The sequence below is a fragment of the Alligator sinensis genome, unplaced genomic scaffold (genome assembly GCF_000455745.1).
Source record: "Alligator sinensis unplaced genomic scaffold, ASM45574v1 scaffold1021_1, whole genome shotgun sequence".
NCBI classification, from domain to species: domain Eukaryota; kingdom Metazoa; phylum Chordata; order Crocodylia; family Alligatoridae; genus Alligator; species Alligator sinensis.
In genome coordinates, this window is record NW_005842185.1 from 1,114,865 (window position 1) to 1,134,799 (window position 19,935).

Below are 19,935 nucleotides of genomic sequence, written 5' to 3' on the forward strand. Positions count from 1 at the left end.
CACTGGACTGTAGCATTGATTACCAGCTTTGCAAGTAAGACCACTGTAATGAGGGAATGGCTGGTAAATTCACTCACATGGATTGTAAATGCGAGGTCAAAACTCATGATCTTAAGCAGGCAGTGTCCTAATCACTAAGTTAATGGCTATTCTAGAGCAAGTCCTGATCTTAACCTGGGCAGGGGGGTGGGTTGTGGTGTTTTTTTTAAGATGAACCTTCCAAAAAGTCTTAGTTTAATCTAGGTACCAAATGGATTTTTTTTTGTAATGTCGAAAAGTTTCATGTGATAGGAAAAACTTTTTTTACTCAGCCTTGTTCATTGACTTACAAAATAAAAAAAGGACCTGTCCAGCTTCTGACTCCTGTTTATACACCAGAACCACTGGAGAGCCTCTGACAATTTTAATCTGCTGCACACACACTTGAGGTACAATGCGAGCTTTGCCTACATCTACTTGAGGCAGATACTTTGTAAGCCTGCTACCAGAGTGCAGACAATTCTGCTCAGTCCTTGCCTGTGATACCCCAGTTTCTCCTGTTTTCTATCCCCTCAGCAGATAATTGTCCTGAATTGTTCTCGCTCTTTGGAGTAAAGAGGAGAATTAAGATAATGCCAACAGATTCAGATAACACATACCTCCAGTGAGGACTAATGCAAAGGACCATTTAGTTATCTCTCAATGTGCATAGGTACAAAATTTAGCTTATATACATGTATAACACATATATAGACAAATAATGGTCAGCTTCAAAAATGCTTCATGGTTTTCATTTATTTCCCACTGCAGCATAATTATTTACATTTATTGCAACAAAGCTTGAAATTAATTTACAAAACCTCATTATATTCAATTCCTCCAATTTCCAGAATAATTTACTGTAGCAGTTTTCTGTACCAGCAAAAACAGGATAAATTGTTTGGTTTCCCCTACCCTACCCTATTAAAATGTCAAAATAAATATTACAAAGACAGAGGGAAAGGTGACACAGTTTTCCATCTCTAGAGACCTTAAGGTTTAAAAACCACTTCAAGTAAGAAATAGTTGGAAAGCATTTAATAGGGCCAATCAGGCTAGGAACAGACATTACAGTTAACATGCCTTAAGCATGCAGAAAGCACTTTAAAGCCATAATAGAACAGATGTTCAGTACAATTAAAGCATTTTAAAGATGGTGGATCCTGCTCTAAGTTAACCCTCGATGGATGTAGTATAGATTAAAACACTTCAGGTTAGAGTGCTTTTTTGAATGTCTGTACCATATCCATTGTGCTTCAATGTAGGTTGCATTCTGCTGCCATCCTGGGGGCCCCTCACTGAATGACTGCTAGCTTCGCCAAGTGCTTGTCTGCTCCAAGTGAGCACCAGCCCAGCCCTGCCCCTGGGCTGTCACAGAGAAGAGAGGAAAGGATCAGTCTCCTTCCTGTACTGCCAGGGTTGGGGCAGGGGGGTGAGGAAACAGAGTCTGTCTGCTGCACAGATGTCCCCCAACCCTGTGGGCTCAGGTCTTGGTGGGGGCTGGCTGGGGTCCACATGGTAGAGTTTTCATGCTGTTCTACACGCCCCCCCCCCCCGCACCCAGCCCAGTTCCTGACATGACAAAAAGATGGGACTAGACAGCCCCATGCTGCAGCTTGTGGCTGCCATTGTCAGGAGACTTGGGCAGGGGTTGAGGTGGGGGAAGGAAGCCCCCCACTACAAAGCCTGGTCTGCATGGTGCGGTGGGGGCTCCCTTCCCCCTGGCCCCAACCTCTTGACAGCTATAGCCAGGAGCTTTTGCTGGACTGGGAACTGGGCCCAGGGAAGGTGGGGGGGAAGGGAGTCCTCATGCTGCACAGACCTGGCCCAGACCTCCTCCCCCACCCCTGAGAGCCCAGCCAGCAAGCTGTGAGGGGAGCCCTTTGTGGCATGGGGCCTTCTTTCCGCCTGGCCCCAGATCCTGGCTTGGTGAAAAGCCCGGCTAAGCAGCTCTGCACTGCAGCTCCTGGCTGCAGCTGTGAAGAGGCTGGGTCAGGGGGAAGGGGAGAAGGACTTCCTCTGCCACACAGACCTGGCCCAGACCCAGATCTCAGCTAGCAAGCTGGGGGGAGGGGCTGCCTTGTGGCAGGAGGGCTCTGTTCATTCCCCCTTTCTTCCCCAGCTGCTGCTGACCATCACCAGCTGGGGGGGGGGGGGGGGTAGGAGCTGGTCTGGCAGCCTACTGGGAGGCATGTGGGAGTGACCCCCCTGAGCACTGAGCTCCCCCCTACCCAAACAGCGAATGTCTGTTCAGTTAATTCCAGCTCTAACTTACAGCACTTTAGCTGAAGTGCAATATGTAGAGTACTTCTGCTGGGGGCTTTTTTAGGGCATTGATAAAGGTGCTCCACAGGGGAGGGGTGGGGGGGAGGCACTTTAATTAGAGTGGCTCTTGGACTGCTTTAATTAAAGCGTCCAGAGCATCACATGCATCAGCATCTCTGTGCTGAAAAATGGCAGCAGAGGAGCTTTATCTAAAGCTCATCGAATGAGTACCCCTGTTGCCATTTTTCAGAGCAGGGACACTGATACATGCAACACTGGAGTCTGCTGGAGCACAGTAATTACCACGCTCCAGCAGACTTGATTAATCGAGTCTGCTCTGATGCTTTGTAATTACAGAATGTCGGAGCAGCCTCGCTGCATGTGTATAGGCACCCATAATATCTATAATTAGCTTCAGTCAGTAATGGCCACAGTCTTGACTAGACAGGCTTGTTGCAAATTGAGCCTGGCAAAAAGAGGAGGGAAGCTACACCTGTGTGCATCTTCCTACCTTCTCCTTCCCAAAGCACTAGCAGTTCTCTCTCTCCCACACACACGCTTACTCTAGCATGAAAACAGTCAAATTGGCAATTTTATTGTTTTGCCTTTTTACAGTGGTTTACATCTTAGCCACTTGCTTCCTATATTTTTTGCTCTATTTTTGGAAAATTATGGGTCTCCCTCCTCCCTGGAACCACTTAAAGAGAACCTCTACTCTGAAAAAATGACTGTAAAAAATGGCCTTTGGGACTCTTTCAGTATTTATTTTCTCTCAAGGATTCCTAATACTAATATGATCATCTTATATATATTACAAAGATGCTTTCTTCCCCCTAGCATCATAGCTTCAAATTCAAATAGATATCTGAGTGGTAAAAGGAGTCCTTCCCTTCTTATATCCCCACCATCCATAATGAAGGCTCAATACAAAAGCGCTTTCTCATGTACACCTGTACAATAATATCATCTTTAAAATATTCCCCCAGTCACACACATGAGCCTTTACTCGGTTTTCACAGGTATAACTAATAAACAATTCTCCTGAGACAGAGAATAGACTCAGGTGCGCTCTTGTTCAGCTGTGAGAGCTCTGCAGGCCTAGTAGGAATAAAACATCAGCTAACGTATTTTTGCCACCAGAGGTTTGAATACGCAGAAAGAGCAGGTCTTCTGCATGATTTACAACTGCTTCTCAGAACAGAGTTACAATTTAAGTTCATTTAATGTAAGTAAAAAGAATGGGAAATAACCAGTCCTCCACTTGTACTTGAAATTCCTAGGGGATTTTCCCTCTTTTCTTAAACCCTTTCAGTGGTGGCTCAGAGTTAATCTCACTATCTTTTTTTAAACAGGTTACATTAATGGGTCGCTTGCTTGGGTATTTTGTTCTGGGCTCATTAAAATACATGCTCTTTGGCAGTTCGTTTGTTTCAATATTTACTTTGAAGTCGCCTAGTTGGAATCCCAGTTTGTTTTCGATCTTCGACTTTTTGGCTGACATTTTTCAGCTCATTTTGTTTCCGTCATGTTAATCAAGGATGAAAATGGGACAGAACATGGTTGTAAAAGTCAATTATGAGCAACTTGGATGGCATTTCATGGAGAAAATTCACTCGCCTATGGCTCCCCAGGCTGATTGCTGAGAAGTGGCTGAAGGCCCTGTTCTTTTCATCTGCTCTCCTGTTGGCTCTCTATAGTTTATAAACCCTTTAGAGTAGGGACCCTCTTTGTCCAGTGTTATAAAACCCTCAGAGCAATAAGATGCTGGTCTAAAACTGGTGTTGCTAATTGCAACAGTAAAATGTAGATAATGTTGTAGATAGTATCCGTTTCTTTCATCTGCATCCAGCGTGTGTAGCGGTATGGTCATCCCTCCAGCCCCCACCCTTTCACTGTGCTATGCACATGCAGCAAGCTCAGAGCTCACCAGCATGTGCTGTGAGCTCTCTTAGCTCACCAGCTGGTCAACATGGACTCTGGCAGAGCCCTTGCTTTCACACAGCTCCAGAGCCTGGGGGTAGAAGGGAGGAGGGTGTGGGAAAAAGTGCTCCTGCTATTTTCCTTTCTTCCTCATCCCTCCCCCTCCCTGAATTCATAAGCAGGGAAGAAGAGGGGATGAGCAATTGTGACACTTAGCCCCTGAGCCCTGGACCTGTGTCAAAGCAGGAACTGAATGCTGCCACTGCTTGCTGCTTGTCCCCTCATTGCTCATCCCCTCCTTTCCCTTGCTGCTGAATTCAGCTGCTGGAAGGGGTGGGGGAGTGGAAGGAGGAATGGCAGCAGTGCTCGCCACGTGGGCTCCAGAGCCACGTCAAGGCAGGACAGACCCCGTGAGAAGCAGCTTGTGACCTCAAATAGCTCTGAGCTCGCTGGCATCCAGGATCATGGCAAATGGGATACAGCCATCCTTCTCCCAAACACCACTCCCTACAGCCCCATCCCAGCCACCTGGCCATGCAGAGGGACCACATAGGGTGTTTTGGTGAGCTGTCGCAGGGTGGGGTGCTGACCCAGCCCACAACAACTCAAAGCTCCCTATGTGGCCCACAGACCCAAATAATTGTCCACCCCTGGCATAAACAGACTTAACAAAGTATCAGTACCAAATGGTATTGATATAAAGTGTTACAACTTCTGTGATAAGTTTGATGCCTTAGCCATATACAAGTCTAACAAAACCAATGCAGCCTTAATCCTGCACCCCTGCCTTAATCCTGTTGCATTCAGGGTTAAAATTACAGCAGTTTAGCTCATTTGTATTGCTATAAGACTACAGGGACCTAATAGTTACAGATGACCCATGCTCTTCAGTGCCAGCTTCTACCCATTTAAAGCGGTTTGCAGTTTTATCTGTCAATAGCCTCAGTTCAAACAGGAATAATTCACTCCCTTTTCAGAGACCTCTTACAAAAATATTATTATGTGATTAACTTCAGAACGAATTGTGCCAGATCTAAGATATTTTCTCCCCTTCGCTGCTGAAGCCAGAAGAAAAGATTGATATACTCAGCTGTCAGGAATTGCTACTCAATCTCTTTCCATCTGGGCTGACGCTCTGTCCTCTAGTTCCTGCAAGATCAGGGGAAGAGTTCCAGGATATCACTGGCAAAGCCCACATGGGTTTGGTACTTCCTATAGTATAAGTACTATTGGTATGGAAGTTAGTGTCTAACAAGGAGTCAGTAGGAATATTCAACATGCATGAAAATCAGCTTGGTTTTTAGCATTTTAGATCCTCTTGCATGCCAAATAGATTGATGCCCTGCTTCCAGATGATAGTTTGTTTGTCTGATAAATGCCAGCAGCATGGTAAGTTGGTATAAGTGCAGCCAACTTATCGCCATAAGTATGTTTAAAAAAATAAAACAATGAGGAGACAGACAAATGTGACAATTTTCACCTGATCTGGTCACAGATAGTGGTCTAATAACTGCGACCCAGGACGAGTGCATGGCAGTAGACTGCTTCAAAGGTGGCTGCTCAGGTTCAAATGAAGATGTTTCAAGCAGAGCATCTTCTGTAATTTGTGGCTCCCTGCTGCCAGCCTCCGACCTGGTTTCAGAATAGGAGGGGAGAAAGGGAGTGGAAGGAGTTCAGTCTGGGGTTTTTTCAGCCCCCGAGGGAGAGTGGGGAGGGTGTACTGGAGTCCCTCCAAGGTGGGGGTGGGGGGACTCCAGTTCACCAACCCCACCCTCCAGCACTGGCTTGGGAACCCCTACAATGAGCTCCCTCTGCTCCTTTCCCCCCTCCCATTCTGAAAACAGGGACAGGCTGGGAGGAAGAAGGGGCCATTGCCAGGGGAAACCAGCTGCAGGCTGGCAGCCAGCAGCTAGGTTCCCCTCTCCCCTGGAACCAACAGTGAACCTCTATTTGGTCAGGGGGGTCCTTGTGACTCAGAACGCTTCCGGCAAATCATTCTCCGTTACAGCGGGGGGCTGCACTTCTGTCTGTACTCTGAGTTATTTTTTTTAATTGCTATAGAGTGTGGTAATTTTAAAGCACTCCCTACTGGGGTGTGGATATTGCAAGGGCTGTATATGTACAGAACAGGACAATAGGCTGCTCAAAACACAAACAATCTCATCAGGTGGAGAAGGTAACACGCATCGGGAAACTCAGAGGAATGTTTCTGTCCCGGAATAAAATTTGCCCACACTTTCTACCACCCTGCTGATTCTACCTTTATTTGGAGTGTGTCTGTAGAGAATGCGGGGAAAAGGGTACAAGAGAGGCGTTTCCTTTGATGGGAGGCTACCAGGAAAAAAATGAAAGTAATGAGAATGTGGAACTGGTTATTCAGTAGCACCAGTACTGACTCAATTGTCAAGACATACTTTGCTGTTCAGTGAGTCACATTTTGAAAAAGAATTAAAGTCAGTAATGTTGATCATGTGTGACCCTTAAAATGATGAGTAAGAGTGGTAACCCCAATGTCCTGACTAAATTCTAATGTGGGCAACTATATTTTGCTTAACTCCTCCTACAGGACCAATAGGGTTACCTTATTTCTAGGTCCAACAAAGAGGATACCTATCACTGGGGTGGGGGGAGAGGGCAGAGGGAATATGATGGTGGCAGGGGAGCAGTGACATGCCAGTGCCCTGCCCCTGCCCATTCTGTTGCCCCTCACAGACAAGCTACACACCCCCAAGCCCTGCTGCTGCCCCTCACTCCAGACCCACCAACCCTAACCCTCCTAGTGCCCCTGACTCCCAAACAGAAGTACCCTGCCTCCCACCCATTGCTGGTGCCCCTCACTCCCAACCCACAGCCCCCTGGCACTGCTAGTGCTGTGCACACCCAACCCACAATCACCTGTCCTGTCCTCCGTGCCCCTCAGTCCTGATCCACAGCCCCCTGCCCCTCTCCCAGCGCTGGTGCTGCCCCTCACTCCCAACCTGCAGTCTCTGCCCCCCACCCTCCCAGCCCTGCCCGTGCCCCTCACTCCCAACCCCCAGACCCCTAGCACTGCCAGTGCCCTGCAGACCATCACAGTCACACCTCCTGTCCCCCATACCCCTGCCCCCCCGGCACTGCTGCCCAAGTGAGCCCTCTCTCTCTCTCTCTCTCTCTCTGTACCTGGCTTGTCAGAGCCTGTGTGGGGAGCACATGACCCCCAGCAGCCAATCACCTTGCCCACTGCTCCCAGCTTGAAGCAGCCAGCCAGGGAGAGCAGAAAATCTGGACATTTGCTGTTATTTTAAAAACTCACCTGGACACAGCACAGGTATCCAAAAAAGAGGACACATACGGGAAAGCCTGGATGTATGATAACCCTAGTCCAATCATGCCAGGATTTTTAAATTATAAACTCTGAGAGTGGTTAAACATTGAAATAAGGTTGTGGAATCTCCACTCTCAGAAGTTTTTAAGTGCAGATTAGACAAACATTTGTCTGGCAGGTTCAGGGCTGGTGTACAGCAAGCAGTTGAACTAGACAGCCTCCTGAGGTTTTTTCCAGGCCTAATTTTCTATGATATTGTCTTTAACATTGAGGTTTTTTAAACGTATCAAATCACCTAGCTATTACACATTCTAAAGTTGGAGACAGACATAATATTTGAAGCATTTCAAATGCCTTTGAAGCGCTTCAAAGGGCGAGCTGAATAGATGTACACACCTTTTGAAGTGCTCTAAAACTAACCCTGAAGGAAGCAGGTACTATTAAGAAATGCTTCAGAATACAGCACTTCCTCTTACATGTTTGCTCTTTGGAGTGTGATAGGGGAGCTCTGGGACCTCCAGTATCCCACAATGTTCCTCTCTTCCCCCTGCTCCACACTGGGAAGTGGCATTGTCTCCTATCCTCTCTGACTCTGCTCTCCAGCAGGGGGATAAAAGGCATGTGGTCTTCTGGTTCCATCAGGGAGAGCTGGGGGCACTTCAAGACAGTGGAGGCAGACAGGAGAGCACCCACGGGCATTAGTTCCCCCCTTCCCCCCTCCCCCTAGCTTAGAAGTGAGGGAGCAGCCCCTGGGAGATCAGAGGGTATAGAGCTGCACTGAGTTTCCCCTACCCCCCACCTCCATGCTGTAGAGTTCACCACTGCATACACTGGAGGTGATTTTGAAGCACCCCAGCTGGAGGACGCATTGCAAAGACTATAAGTTAGTCCACAGCTGAAACACTGCATTTTTTAAAGTGGAACTGTAATCTGAACTACTTCAGATGCTATATCTGTTCCCACCCAACTGGGAGTGTCAGCTATGATATAAAAAAATCATTGGTCTATCATACAGTATACCACACTGAGCACCTTCAAAACAGAACAGAGATAAAGACAGTGGTGATGCTATGAGCCATGCCAGTCTCTACATATATACACAGCTCATGTTTAAAGGAACATGGAACCAAAAACACACACAAAGGAAGTAATTCTCAATTGTTTTGTTTCCTGCATCCTTAAACTGAATAATCAACCATAACCAAACTTTGAGATAGGATGGTACAACACAGAGTTGTGAGCGTCTTACAGAGCATCCAGGGGTTAAGTGTGTAATGCTTGATTCTGTTCCCTTTAAACAGAGTAGAAAAGCCTCCAAAGATGCTGCAATAAGACCAGAATAAGGTCATGCAACTGTTACAGCACAGTCATCTGCAAACTGAAGAATGCATTTTAGAAGTGTTTATACAATATCCTTCAAGGTTTTAACAAAGGAGAAACTCTAGAGTCAGAGAAAACGTGCATTGAAAAGATTATTGACTCACAGTTGCTAGTTTCTGAACATCGTCATCAGATGCTCCAAGTGAGGCTAGTCCTATCTCTTGTGAAAACTGGGCAAACTTGGGATCAGCAAGTAAAGGCACATGCCCCAGGAGTTCATGGCACGTATCTCTGACAGGAATAGAAATGAGAAGTGAACGTTACATACCTAGAAATAGCACTAGCTATTACATCATTTAAAAACTCTAATAAAAGTCATTTTATACAATGCTAATGAATTAATATTCTTACTAATTAACAATATACATACATTCAAATATGTCAACCCATATAAATATATATATTTGATCAAGACAAAACGCATGCATTTTAAATAGATTGTCTTAAATATCCCTGTCTGCCCCTCAACTTGATCACTGCTACCAAGTTGACTCTGTAGGTCAGAGCCTTGCTGTCCTTTTGAAAGTGTACAAAGGAACGTCCCAAGGAAAAGAAATCAAACTCTTTTGCACACACCTCACCAGGTGAATCAGGTTCTACAAAAATAAAACCCCTCAACTCCCTTGGATTCAGCACTACAGCCTTGCATGCTGTTGTTTAGGGTTGAAGTACACAGCGGCCCAGTTTCAGTATGAGTCATCTTGATGGGCCCAAATGATTACATGTACAAGAATAAAGAAGCTACACTAAAATGCAGGATATCACTCATAAGGGGCCAAAATTACTGGCTGCTTTATGCCACTAGAGCAGTGGTTCTCAGCTTTTTTAGCTTTGAGGTACCCCTCCGTAACTTTTCTGAATTTAGCATTACCCCAGTTGAGAATCTTAGCATTTGAGTCTAAATTCAGAAAAGTTATGGAGGGGTGTTTTGAGGCAAATGTTTGAGAACCACTGAACTAACTACTGTCAGGTGAAGGCAGTGGAGACAGGACCTTTCTCCACATGATCTGTTCTCTCCACACCAGTTACCTTCTCCCTGCCTCCAGCTAGTAGCCAAAAGGGAAAGGGCAGTCCCCACTGTCAAAGCTCTAGGTCTCATATGCCAGGAACTAGAGCCATCTGTCCTCACCACCCCCTCTGCCAACCCTGATGATGTCTACCTGTCCTTCTGCAGTAGAATACAATGTATTGCTCAGAGCAGGGGTTGGGAGAGGCCAGCACAGTGGCTGTATGGCAGGGGATGGCAGCAGTAGTGGCAGTCCCCAGCAAAGCCGTCACAGGCACTGCTGGAGTAGCTGGGATGGGTATGAGGTGCCAGACAGTGAGGGAGAACTTACCTCCTTACACAGAGGCTGGACACCACAACACCCTTAAGAGGATCTTGTGGTACCCCAGGGTGCTGTGGGACCAAAGTGATACAAAGCTGACAACCCTATGTTTATTGGTTCTTGAGGACTCCCCCATCCTAGAGAATCGACAGCAAAGTCTAGAAATTCCATATCAGTTCTTCCTATTCCGCCTTCCAAAAAGAGGGAAGGAATTTTGTTCCAACTGCTGAAATGGCTCCAGGCTGGTCTACCTTGTGAAGTACGGCGATAAAGTTTACGGTTACTTTTCTACCCCAGTCTGATCATGCATCAGGCAAAGTTTAGCCAAGGGGAGGTTCTGATCTGTTTCAAAAGGGCCTGGTCGCTTACTGATCATGACTTTTTTTCAGTCCACAACTGGAAATGCATTATTAGTTATCACAAAGTGCAAATATAAGTTATAGAGAGTGCACATACAGCATCTAAAAAAGCTCTTAAACAATTCTGAAAATGTTTATTATATTTTCTTCAAAAAAATAATGGACTTGATAGTAAAATTCACCTTAAAATCTAATCTGACATTTCCTTTGCTTTTGTCTCCTTCAAAGACATTTCTTTTTTATTTGAGCTGTAAAGAAATGTTTTAAAGGAAGTGAGAAAACATCAAGTTTTTTTTAGTTCCATCAGAAATCATCCCATTTGTCTTGTATAAAATATTTTTGTTCTAAATGACAGAACTCAGCTAAATCACAAAAAACCCTTCATATAATTTAAAGTCTCTTATTCTTACTACTCTTCACAAAGAAATGTGTGTCAACTGCCCTTCGGTAAATCATACTCCCAGTTTTCATGAAAATTGTTGAAATTTTTGTCACTCTCCCCTCAAAAGCTCATGAAACCCAGCTGCATTTTCAGGGGGTTAGAAACATATCCCTATTATTATCCCAGACATCCTCAGATACAACACCATAATCTTAGTTGGTGAAGTTACATTGACTTTGGCTCACTCGCTACTGTTCTTTCATAATCTGACAATCAATCATCGCAGGCTGTTGTATATAATACTACAAATATATATGGTAAAATATTTATACAAAAGAATATATTGATTTTTCTCACATTTTATTTGCATACGTTTTGCAATAACAATATGGCTATGCACCGTGGGTATTATGAATCTTTTTGTACCCTTAATATCAAACAACATCCATAGTCTGAGCCATCACTTATTGCTTCTTCCAAAGCCTGTCCACAGACCAGCGAGATCTCCCTGCCAAGGGAATGATATCCAAATTCTTCTTCTGCAGGAAAGTTGTGTAGGGGATGTTGCTTTAAAATATTCCTTTCCTCTTAGCAATACAGTGATTTCTATAGAACAAACCAGACACTGGGGAAATGAGTATGAACTCAATGTCCCAGCACCCTGATTGTGACGCAAGTTGATTTCCATCCTTTAGCATGTCTGGAGGTCAACTGTGTAGAGAACTTGGACACACTTGGTCTATACTCAGCAACCAGATAGTAACTTAATAGCTACAGCTGGCCAAAACCAGTGAAATATTAGATCAGTATCCTAATTTAAAATGAGGTTGTCAAGGCCCTGATCAAACTGCCCATTCAGAAAGTTGAGTTTTAGTCCCACTAAGCTACATCCATAAATTCCCTTCTACAGCAAAATCCTTTTTCTTTGGCCTCTCTATCATGGTTTGTGGGCATGGATTAGGGATAGAACAATCCAGTGCACCCATACAGGCTGGGGACTAAGCAGTTACTCTGCAGAAAAGGCCCTGGAGGTTACAGTGGACAATAAGCTGAATGTGCGCCAAGAGGTACCTGTGTTGTAAAGAAGGCTAACAGCATACTGAGCTGCATTACTAGAAGTGCTGCCTGGTATCAGATTACTAGAAGTGCTGCCTGCCAGCAAATGGAGGGAAATGATTCTTCCCCTTTATTTGGCACTGGTGAGGCCACATCTGGAGCACTGTGTCCCATTTTGCGCCCCCCCCCCCCCCCCCAAAGCAGGGGGCTTCCCCCCCCCCCCCCCCCCAGAAAGAATGTGGACAAGTTGGAGAGAGTCCAGTAGAGAGCAACAAAAATAGTTAGGGGGCTGGAGAACATGATTTATGAGGAGAGGTTGAGGGAACTGGGCTTGTTTAGTCTGGAGAAAAAAAATGGATTTAATAGCAATTTTCAGCTACCTGAACGGGGGCTCCAAAGAGGATGAAGCTAGACTGTTCTCAGTGGTGGCAGATGACAGAACAAGAACCAATGGCCTCAACTTACAGCAAGGGAAGTTTGATATTAGGACAAACTTTCTCATGAGAAGGATAGTAAAGCACTGAAACAGGTTACCCAAAGGAGCTGCGGAATCTCCATCCTTGGAGGTTTTTAAGACCCGGGTAGACAAAGTCTTGGCTGGGATGATATAGTTGAGGATGGTCCGGCTTTGAGAGGGGGCAGAGTTGGATGACCTCCTGACGTACCTTCTAACCCTAATTTTCTATGACTCTAGGATTCTATGACAGTTATGCTTTTATGGAAGTGATACCTTTGCAGCCCAGCTGGCCCAGGCCTCCCTCCTGGGAGGACCAAAGACCTTAAAACAACTCAGAATTCTAAGCAGGCCTTGTCCCGTAGGACTGTGCGCCCTGGGGTGCTCAATAGTGAAAGACAACTGTTGTTCACATCAGTGAGTACATTAAACACAAAGCTGCAGACTAAAGAAGACAAAGAATAACTGCATGCATATTCCTGCTTCAGTAACCTCAAAGTGTACTTTAGGCTCAAATCATTGACTTCCAAGGACTCCAGGTTCTCCCTTAGCCCCCTCCTCTACATAGCTTCTCCTCTGAATCATTAGGTTTCTTTTTTCTGTGGCTAGTTTTCTTCTTCTACCATTTCTCCCTCAATTAAAAAGGGGCCCTCTATTAAGAAACCATGACCTGCTGTTCCTCTCTCTCCTCTTCCAAGTGGCTTCTCTGGAATGTGGAGTCTCTTTCTTAACCCCTTGCGCCCCCTCCCCTACTGCACTTAATAGACAAAGAGACAAATTTGTTATGAGTATGACCTCCAACCTCCTTTGTCAGTCAATATTCTGACCAGCCTTGCAAAAGTAAGCCATAGCTTCATTTCCACCCCTTCCTTCCCCTAAGTTCAAACCTAAGAGATAATTGCTTTGTTTGAATAACTATCCAAATTGAATAATCCTTCTTTATTAACCCAGTATCAGGTGCAAGAAAGTCTCCTGTCATCTATTATAAGTACTTAGGAGACTGACTTGAAAAAAAGAGAGACTAGGATTGTGGTTTTCAGATACAAAGGAAGAGAAAAATTGTTCTCCCTTGGCACAAAAGGCAAGATGAGGAGCAATAGGTTTAATTTACAGCAAAGCAGATATAGATCAAATCTCAGGAAAAGTTTCCTAATTGTTACAACTAGAGCACACTAACAAGCTGCTTAGGGAAGTTTTCAATAAGAGCCTGGATAGGCATCTATCTTCCATGGTTTAGCAACAGCAGATTGTGCATCTGTGCAGTGGGGGCTAAATGGCCTCTGAGGTCCCTTCCAGCCCCCTGATTCTATGAATTTTCTGGTTTATGAGGCAGTTCATGCACAGCAGCACAGAATGTTTGAGGGCGTTACTGCCTGAAATAGTAAGTCTGTCCAGCATACATAGCATTTGAGTACTTCAGACCAGCATAGCAAAAGCAACAAAGTCTGACCAAAGCATTTTCCAGATAATAGCTGCAGTATGTACAAGCTAACAGTAGGGGGGGCATGGGTATGTAATGTATGCCCTTACTTCATTTAGACCCAGAAGAAAACCTGATGGGGGTGATAAGCAGCCAGAGGGGCTAATGCCCAACAAGAATCTCCAAAGCACAATGTCCGAGAGACAGCACTGAGAAATCAAGGCAGACAATATCCCACCACAACCCTTCTCCAAGAAAAGGATTAATAGGTTAATCTCCTAGCCACCCCTCAGCAGCTGAGAAACCTGATTTTTAAGGATGCGCAGATTCAAATCCATATACTTGATACAGCCATCCGCTGAAGCATCAGGTCCCAGAGTCTAGGATGAGCTAAGTCCATCACAAGATGCCAAAGAACCATGTCTTCATGAAGGCATCAAGTCTCTATAATCTTCCTGAGGTGCCACCCCACTGAGGCTCCAAGGAACTTCCAAGTCATGCTGAAGATGTGATACATCAGCCTGTCACTGGTGTCCTGGGGCCAAGCTGACATTTTGCTGAACTACAATAGATTAATTGAGCTGCAGCACAGCAGCATAAGCATCTGTAATAACCCCCAGTGTAAACACAATGAGGCTTAATGAAATGCTAGGGCTATTCTGTACTGTCCTGCCCCTGAAGTGCCAAGATTCAAAGGGTGTGCAGTGCCATACTGTACACAGAGCACCAATCCATGGCAATGACATGCCGAGTGTGTAATGTCTCAAGGTCTGAATGAACTGAAGGCCACTCAGAGATGGACTGCAAGATCTGTCATAAATATATTGCCATATTGTGGAGCCATGTGTGTGTCCATGGCAATGCTATTTGGGAGTCCCCAAATCCAAAATACTTGTGTGTGAGGACACAGAAGGAAAATGTGATGGAAAAAGAAGTAGTGTCTTCATTGGGGATAATATTTGGATGGCTTGCAGTATACCCTCATGGGGGATGTGGGGTGTATGGAGATGGGAAATTCATGGTAGCTAATACGGTGTTTGCTGGAAGCTTGTCAATGAAGCCATTTCTTTAAGAAATCTGTGGTGTCTTTTAAATAGCCTGCAGCTTCAGAGGTATATGGGAACAGGACAGAGTCACTCTAGTCAGAAACTTCCCCCATGGTGGTGCCAATGCCAGATGGGCATGCTGGGTTGCTTGGTCTTGGTTCCTGGGAGGTGGAAGCATTAATTTTCTCCTGTATTTCCAGAAGCAGTGTCATTAAGACATTGTTTAATTCCTCCTGGTATTGTGCCATGGGATTCTGTCAGGATTTTGTAAAACTCCTGTTTGGAAAGTTGTCTCTTGTCTTCCTGTAAGTCCATTGTTCTGTGCATGAGAACAGTGGCGCTGTTGTATGATAATATCAGAGTTGTTATTAAGGCTGAGACTGATTCTCCATTTCTCAGGACTGAGGTTGTGATGTAAGCCTTGTTGGTTTTCTTGAGTAATCACAGAGTGGGGACAAAGGCAAAAATAATGTATATATATGTCCAAAGTGGGGCTGCAGTCCTCAGGTGGAGTCCAAAAGCTGTTCTTCTTGTGCTGTGTATGGGCATGGTCTGTGGTGGGTTGATAACTGCAAGGCTCCTTGTCTTGGATATATTTCCTTTCTTTTACACAGTAGAAAAAAGCATCAAGGTCTCCATATAGCTGCACACTGTTGAGTTGTATAGTATGGCAAAAAGAAAGACCACAAGATAGTACCAGGGCCCAAGGCAGAACTGTGATCTGCTCCTTGCATGTCCCAGTGATGGGCACTGGTTCTGTGGGCAGCGGTTCCAGGGGGTGTGGGGCAGACAGGCCTGAGGCTGAATAGGTTCACTTGGCATCTCCCTGCTGCCCCCTCCCTCCCCTGCGTAAACAACTGTGGCAGGGTGCCAAAGCTGTGTCAGCACCCCTTTCATGCCTCCCACCCCCCAGCCCTAAACAGCTCACCAAAACTCCTTAAGTGACCTTCCAGCCCAAATAATTGCCCGTCCCTGGTCTATAAGGTAGAAAACAAAGCTGTCTCCTTTATGACATGGCTAACTACCCCTCTCTTTTGAATTCAAATCACTCTTTCTATTGGTAGACTGCTCTGTGCTTGTCCTTTCACAGTATCTGATGAAGGGAGCTCAGGCTCATACAAGCTTATGCATCTCTAATTTAGTTAGTCTATAAGGTGCATCTCTACCTTGCCTTCTACTCGTGCTGCAGTCACACATCCTTATGGCAGAGGATAGGCAGCCTCAGAGAATGCAAGGATAGATGGTTACCAACCCTAGTAGGGCTACAGGTCAAGGCAGAGGCAGTTTACAGATCTTCCACCCCTTTCCAAGGGCAGACACAATCTAATTATATTAGTATTACTAAATTAGCAGCGAGAGGTAGGGGAAAAGGTAGCTTTTATCTGTCTGTTTTTCATATTGTTCCATGATCTCCAGCCTACAAATACCAATTTTTGTACATGCGGGAATAGGAAGATCACTTGAAAGAAAAATACCTTGCCATCAGAATCATGTCCCAGTGTTTGGAACTGTCATATTAGTCTCATAGCCCTCCCAGAAGTCTGGTCCTTTATAGACAGTCAAAATAGTATAACTCTCCCTAATGACCAGCTTGATTCTTTTGTTTTCTTGTATTCAGAAAATAATTAAGTGGCTTTAATTTATTCACAGGCACCACTCAGAGAAAATAAGATTTTAGTAATACAATTTTCACAGTAAAGGATTTTTCTAGGAGTAAATTAGTCAGGAGAGGAAATCCATGTAATTCTCTGAATGTAGTAGAAACAGAATGAATCGGAATGAGCATACTTTAAAATGCATATAGTGGTGATAGACATCAAGTCAAGTGAATTCTCTAATTTGTATCTAGCTCTATAGTACGGTTGTAAAGTCTGATCCAAAGCCCATTGAAGTCAATGGAAGCCTTTTCATCAGGTTTATAGCACTGAAATACAACATTCACAGCACAAGGCAGCTGCAGCAAACCTTATTATGATTTCATATATCATATAGGAGATACCAGATTACTGTAGTTACGGGAGCACTGCAATGAGGCAAATATTAAGGGAAACGTCCTGCCCCCACTGAAGTCAATAGGAGTTCCACCACTGGTTTTAATGATGTCGTTGATAATATCCACTACATGCAAAATCTTATGAAAATCAAAATGTTTGCTACATATTCTCTGTAATTAGCCCCCACATTGTTTCTTATGCATGATTTGAGAAAAGCTAGGTCTGCACAAAAAGAATAAGGTTCTTTTTAAAAATTAACCCAGCTGGGGGGTTTTTCCACATGGCTATCTATACAATTCATATAACTCTAACTCTGGGAGCTGTAAAGACAATAACCAGGATTTCCAATTAAGTTCAGCCCAGTATAGAAACAAAAGTAGTAATTCTAATTTCCCTAGTGTTATCATAGTGACTCTCATGACACCATGAATGGGTAGTTTATCAGTAGAATTTAAGTTATTGCATACTATGACATAATTCTGGTGATCTAGTGCACAGTTCTGAGTATCAACAGTATCAAACTAAAGACAAAGAGACTAGAAACATCGATGCCAAAGGGACAACTGATAATCCAAGGTACGTACATGCTGAAGGCAGAGGCATAGCTGTGCAATTTTGCACTCCTCCCTAAGCTGGTGCCCTGCTCACTCCCTCTCCACTCCCCATCTCCTTAGTTATGTGGCTGACTGAAGGGCATGATAGATCGGGACCTTTGCACTTACTGGGATTGTACACAACATACATTTTCTTGTTTTATATAACATAATGCTCCTATATTTTGTTACCATTATTAACTTCATAGCCATTATTACTTCTCCGCTGACTGTTAGCAGATACTGGAACCCAGCAGCCTGGCTTCTCACAAGGGGGGAAATCAGTCTGTATTTTTTCTAATATTGCTCATATTTACACCATATACACTTGTTTTGGAAGAGAAGTGGTCAAACTATAGTCAGGCAAAATCATCTTTCAAGAGCCTCAAACAAAGCATTTGCAGCAATGCTGGCTCAAGAACTGACTCCAACTACTGAGCTGAAAGCAGAGAATAAGTGACTTTGATGTCTGACAGCTTTCTCAAAAAGAAAATATATTGCCAAACTAATACTGCAGCATTTCTTCCAACAGTTCACACTGCTTGCATATGAAGAAAAAGTCCTTCTAGAAATCTGCCATAACAATATATTTTTATATATAGCATCTAACCAAAATGAAAATGATGTTGGTCAGTTATTAGATGAACATCCTAAAAGGTTTTCTTATGCCATCGGTGGTTCTGTCCTGCATGGTTTCAAAGATCACAGACAGATATATAAAACCATCTCTGCAAGTTTTGATTTAAAAAATTATACCAAAATAGCAGAAATAAGACCAAATCTAGCAGTTCATTCTAGTCATCTCTTGACTAGTCTGCTGTTGAAGCTTTTGTGGTTTATGAAATCAGTAGAACCGTTAATAGACTATCCAGTGTGAAAAATGCCTGGCAGGCCCTGTTCTATTGCAAACTGCACAGAGCACAACACAGAATACCTAGAACCAGCTGGAGTGTTGGTTCCCACCCCACTCCTTCCCCCAAAACTGTTGACTTTTCATCAAGGAATCAAAACCAGAAATGTTTAATCCCAGAATATTTCAGTTTGGAAATGCTGACATGCTGCCTCATGTCGATCACGTTTTCAGCTCGTCATGTTCCCACTCTCCTCCATGGTCCAAGCCTCTGGTCAGACTGTGTATCCCATAATGCAATCTCCTCTCTCATTGAGGGGACAGTTCCTCCTGGGCTTCTCATGGCTGTATTGTATGGTAAAAAAGAAATGTGGTTGTGGGGCCTAACTCAATGAAAATAATGGGGATATGACTCCTGAGAGGTGCCATAGTGACACACTCCAATTAAAATATTTCATATATCAGTGTTTACCCCCTAAAAATTCCAAATGCTAACCAAAGAAAATATTTTGCCCCAAAAGACACTTCTTATGAAAAGAACTGTACAATTGAAAATTGGATCTTCCATTGACAAAAAGTTTGGACAATGCTTTTTCTTAGCAGTGTTAAAAAATGATGCGTGTCAAATTTTTGGATTCTACACAAATCCATAATAAAGGCTACTGGGTGAAATTCTAGCCCCACTTAAATCAATAACAGTTTTACCAATTAGCAGTAGTGGAGTCAGGATTTAACCCTTTGTGCAAGGATACGCCAATGGATCCTGGGTAACGAAACTGATTCTTAAAAGGACCCAAACATCATAATTGCCTTCATTTTTAAAGTTGCAATTGTTGTGTATATTGAAGGAATAGAACGAGTGGGGAACTTACGGTTCGGGTGTGTAGAGAGGATCTGAGCCATGTCGTATATACTGAGTACAGTGAAAAACTCTGTAGGCTAATCCTGCTAAAAAATCTCGGGGAGACAGGTATCCAGCAACTGGTCTCACTGCAAAGCCAGACCTTTCTGTAGTAGAGAAGATAATGAAAAGGCCACATTGTATTTCACTGTCAGTCCTTTAGGGCATGTACGGCTTTATAGTTGTTGATTCTACCAAAAACAAGTACTAAAAATATGGACTGAGGATCACTGTATGCTATTTGTGTCCACTGGGCATAGATAAGTATTTCGCCCTGCTAAAATACTCTTAATAAAAGCAGCTTGAAATAATTCACAGTTCAATTAAAAATCTACTAGAAAAGTAGTCAAGGTTACAGTGTGCGAAAACATCATGAAGTATCTGTTTTTATCTACAATACCAAACAAGGACAAGATAAAAGAGTCCGACACACAAGCTGAGTTCTATGAAAGATGATGCACATCACCTTTACTGGACCTAAAATAAATGTGTGATTATTTTCACATATAATAAAGCTATCCTGTGAATTTTTTAATATACATGCAGTGGGATTAAAATACAGAGGCTCGTTTATGCATTTAACAAAGCATCCCCTTGTCAGATCAGTCCCAGTGGGGAGTCATTTCAAACGCGCAGTAACTTTGAAAAGGACAGTTCTTAACTAC

The 19,935-nt window shown here is 44.0% G+C and overlaps 1 protein-coding gene across 1 annotated transcript in view; it reads right to left on the reverse strand.

Moving 5' to 3' along the window:
• The window catches only part of TPH2 (tryptophan hydroxylase 2), a 70,738-nt gene that overhangs the window by 29,291 nt on the left and 21,512 nt on the right, over nt 1–19,935 (reverse strand). The window contains exons 7-8 of the mRNA XM_006026247.2: nt 19,242–19,377; nt 8,992–9,118 (exon numbers count right to left, since the gene is read on the reverse strand). Of these exons, the coding sequence (XP_006026309.1) occupies nt 8,992–9,118; nt 19,242–19,377 (263 nt within the window). The remainder of the gene's footprint in view (nt 1–8,991; nt 9,119–19,241; nt 19,378–19,935) is intronic.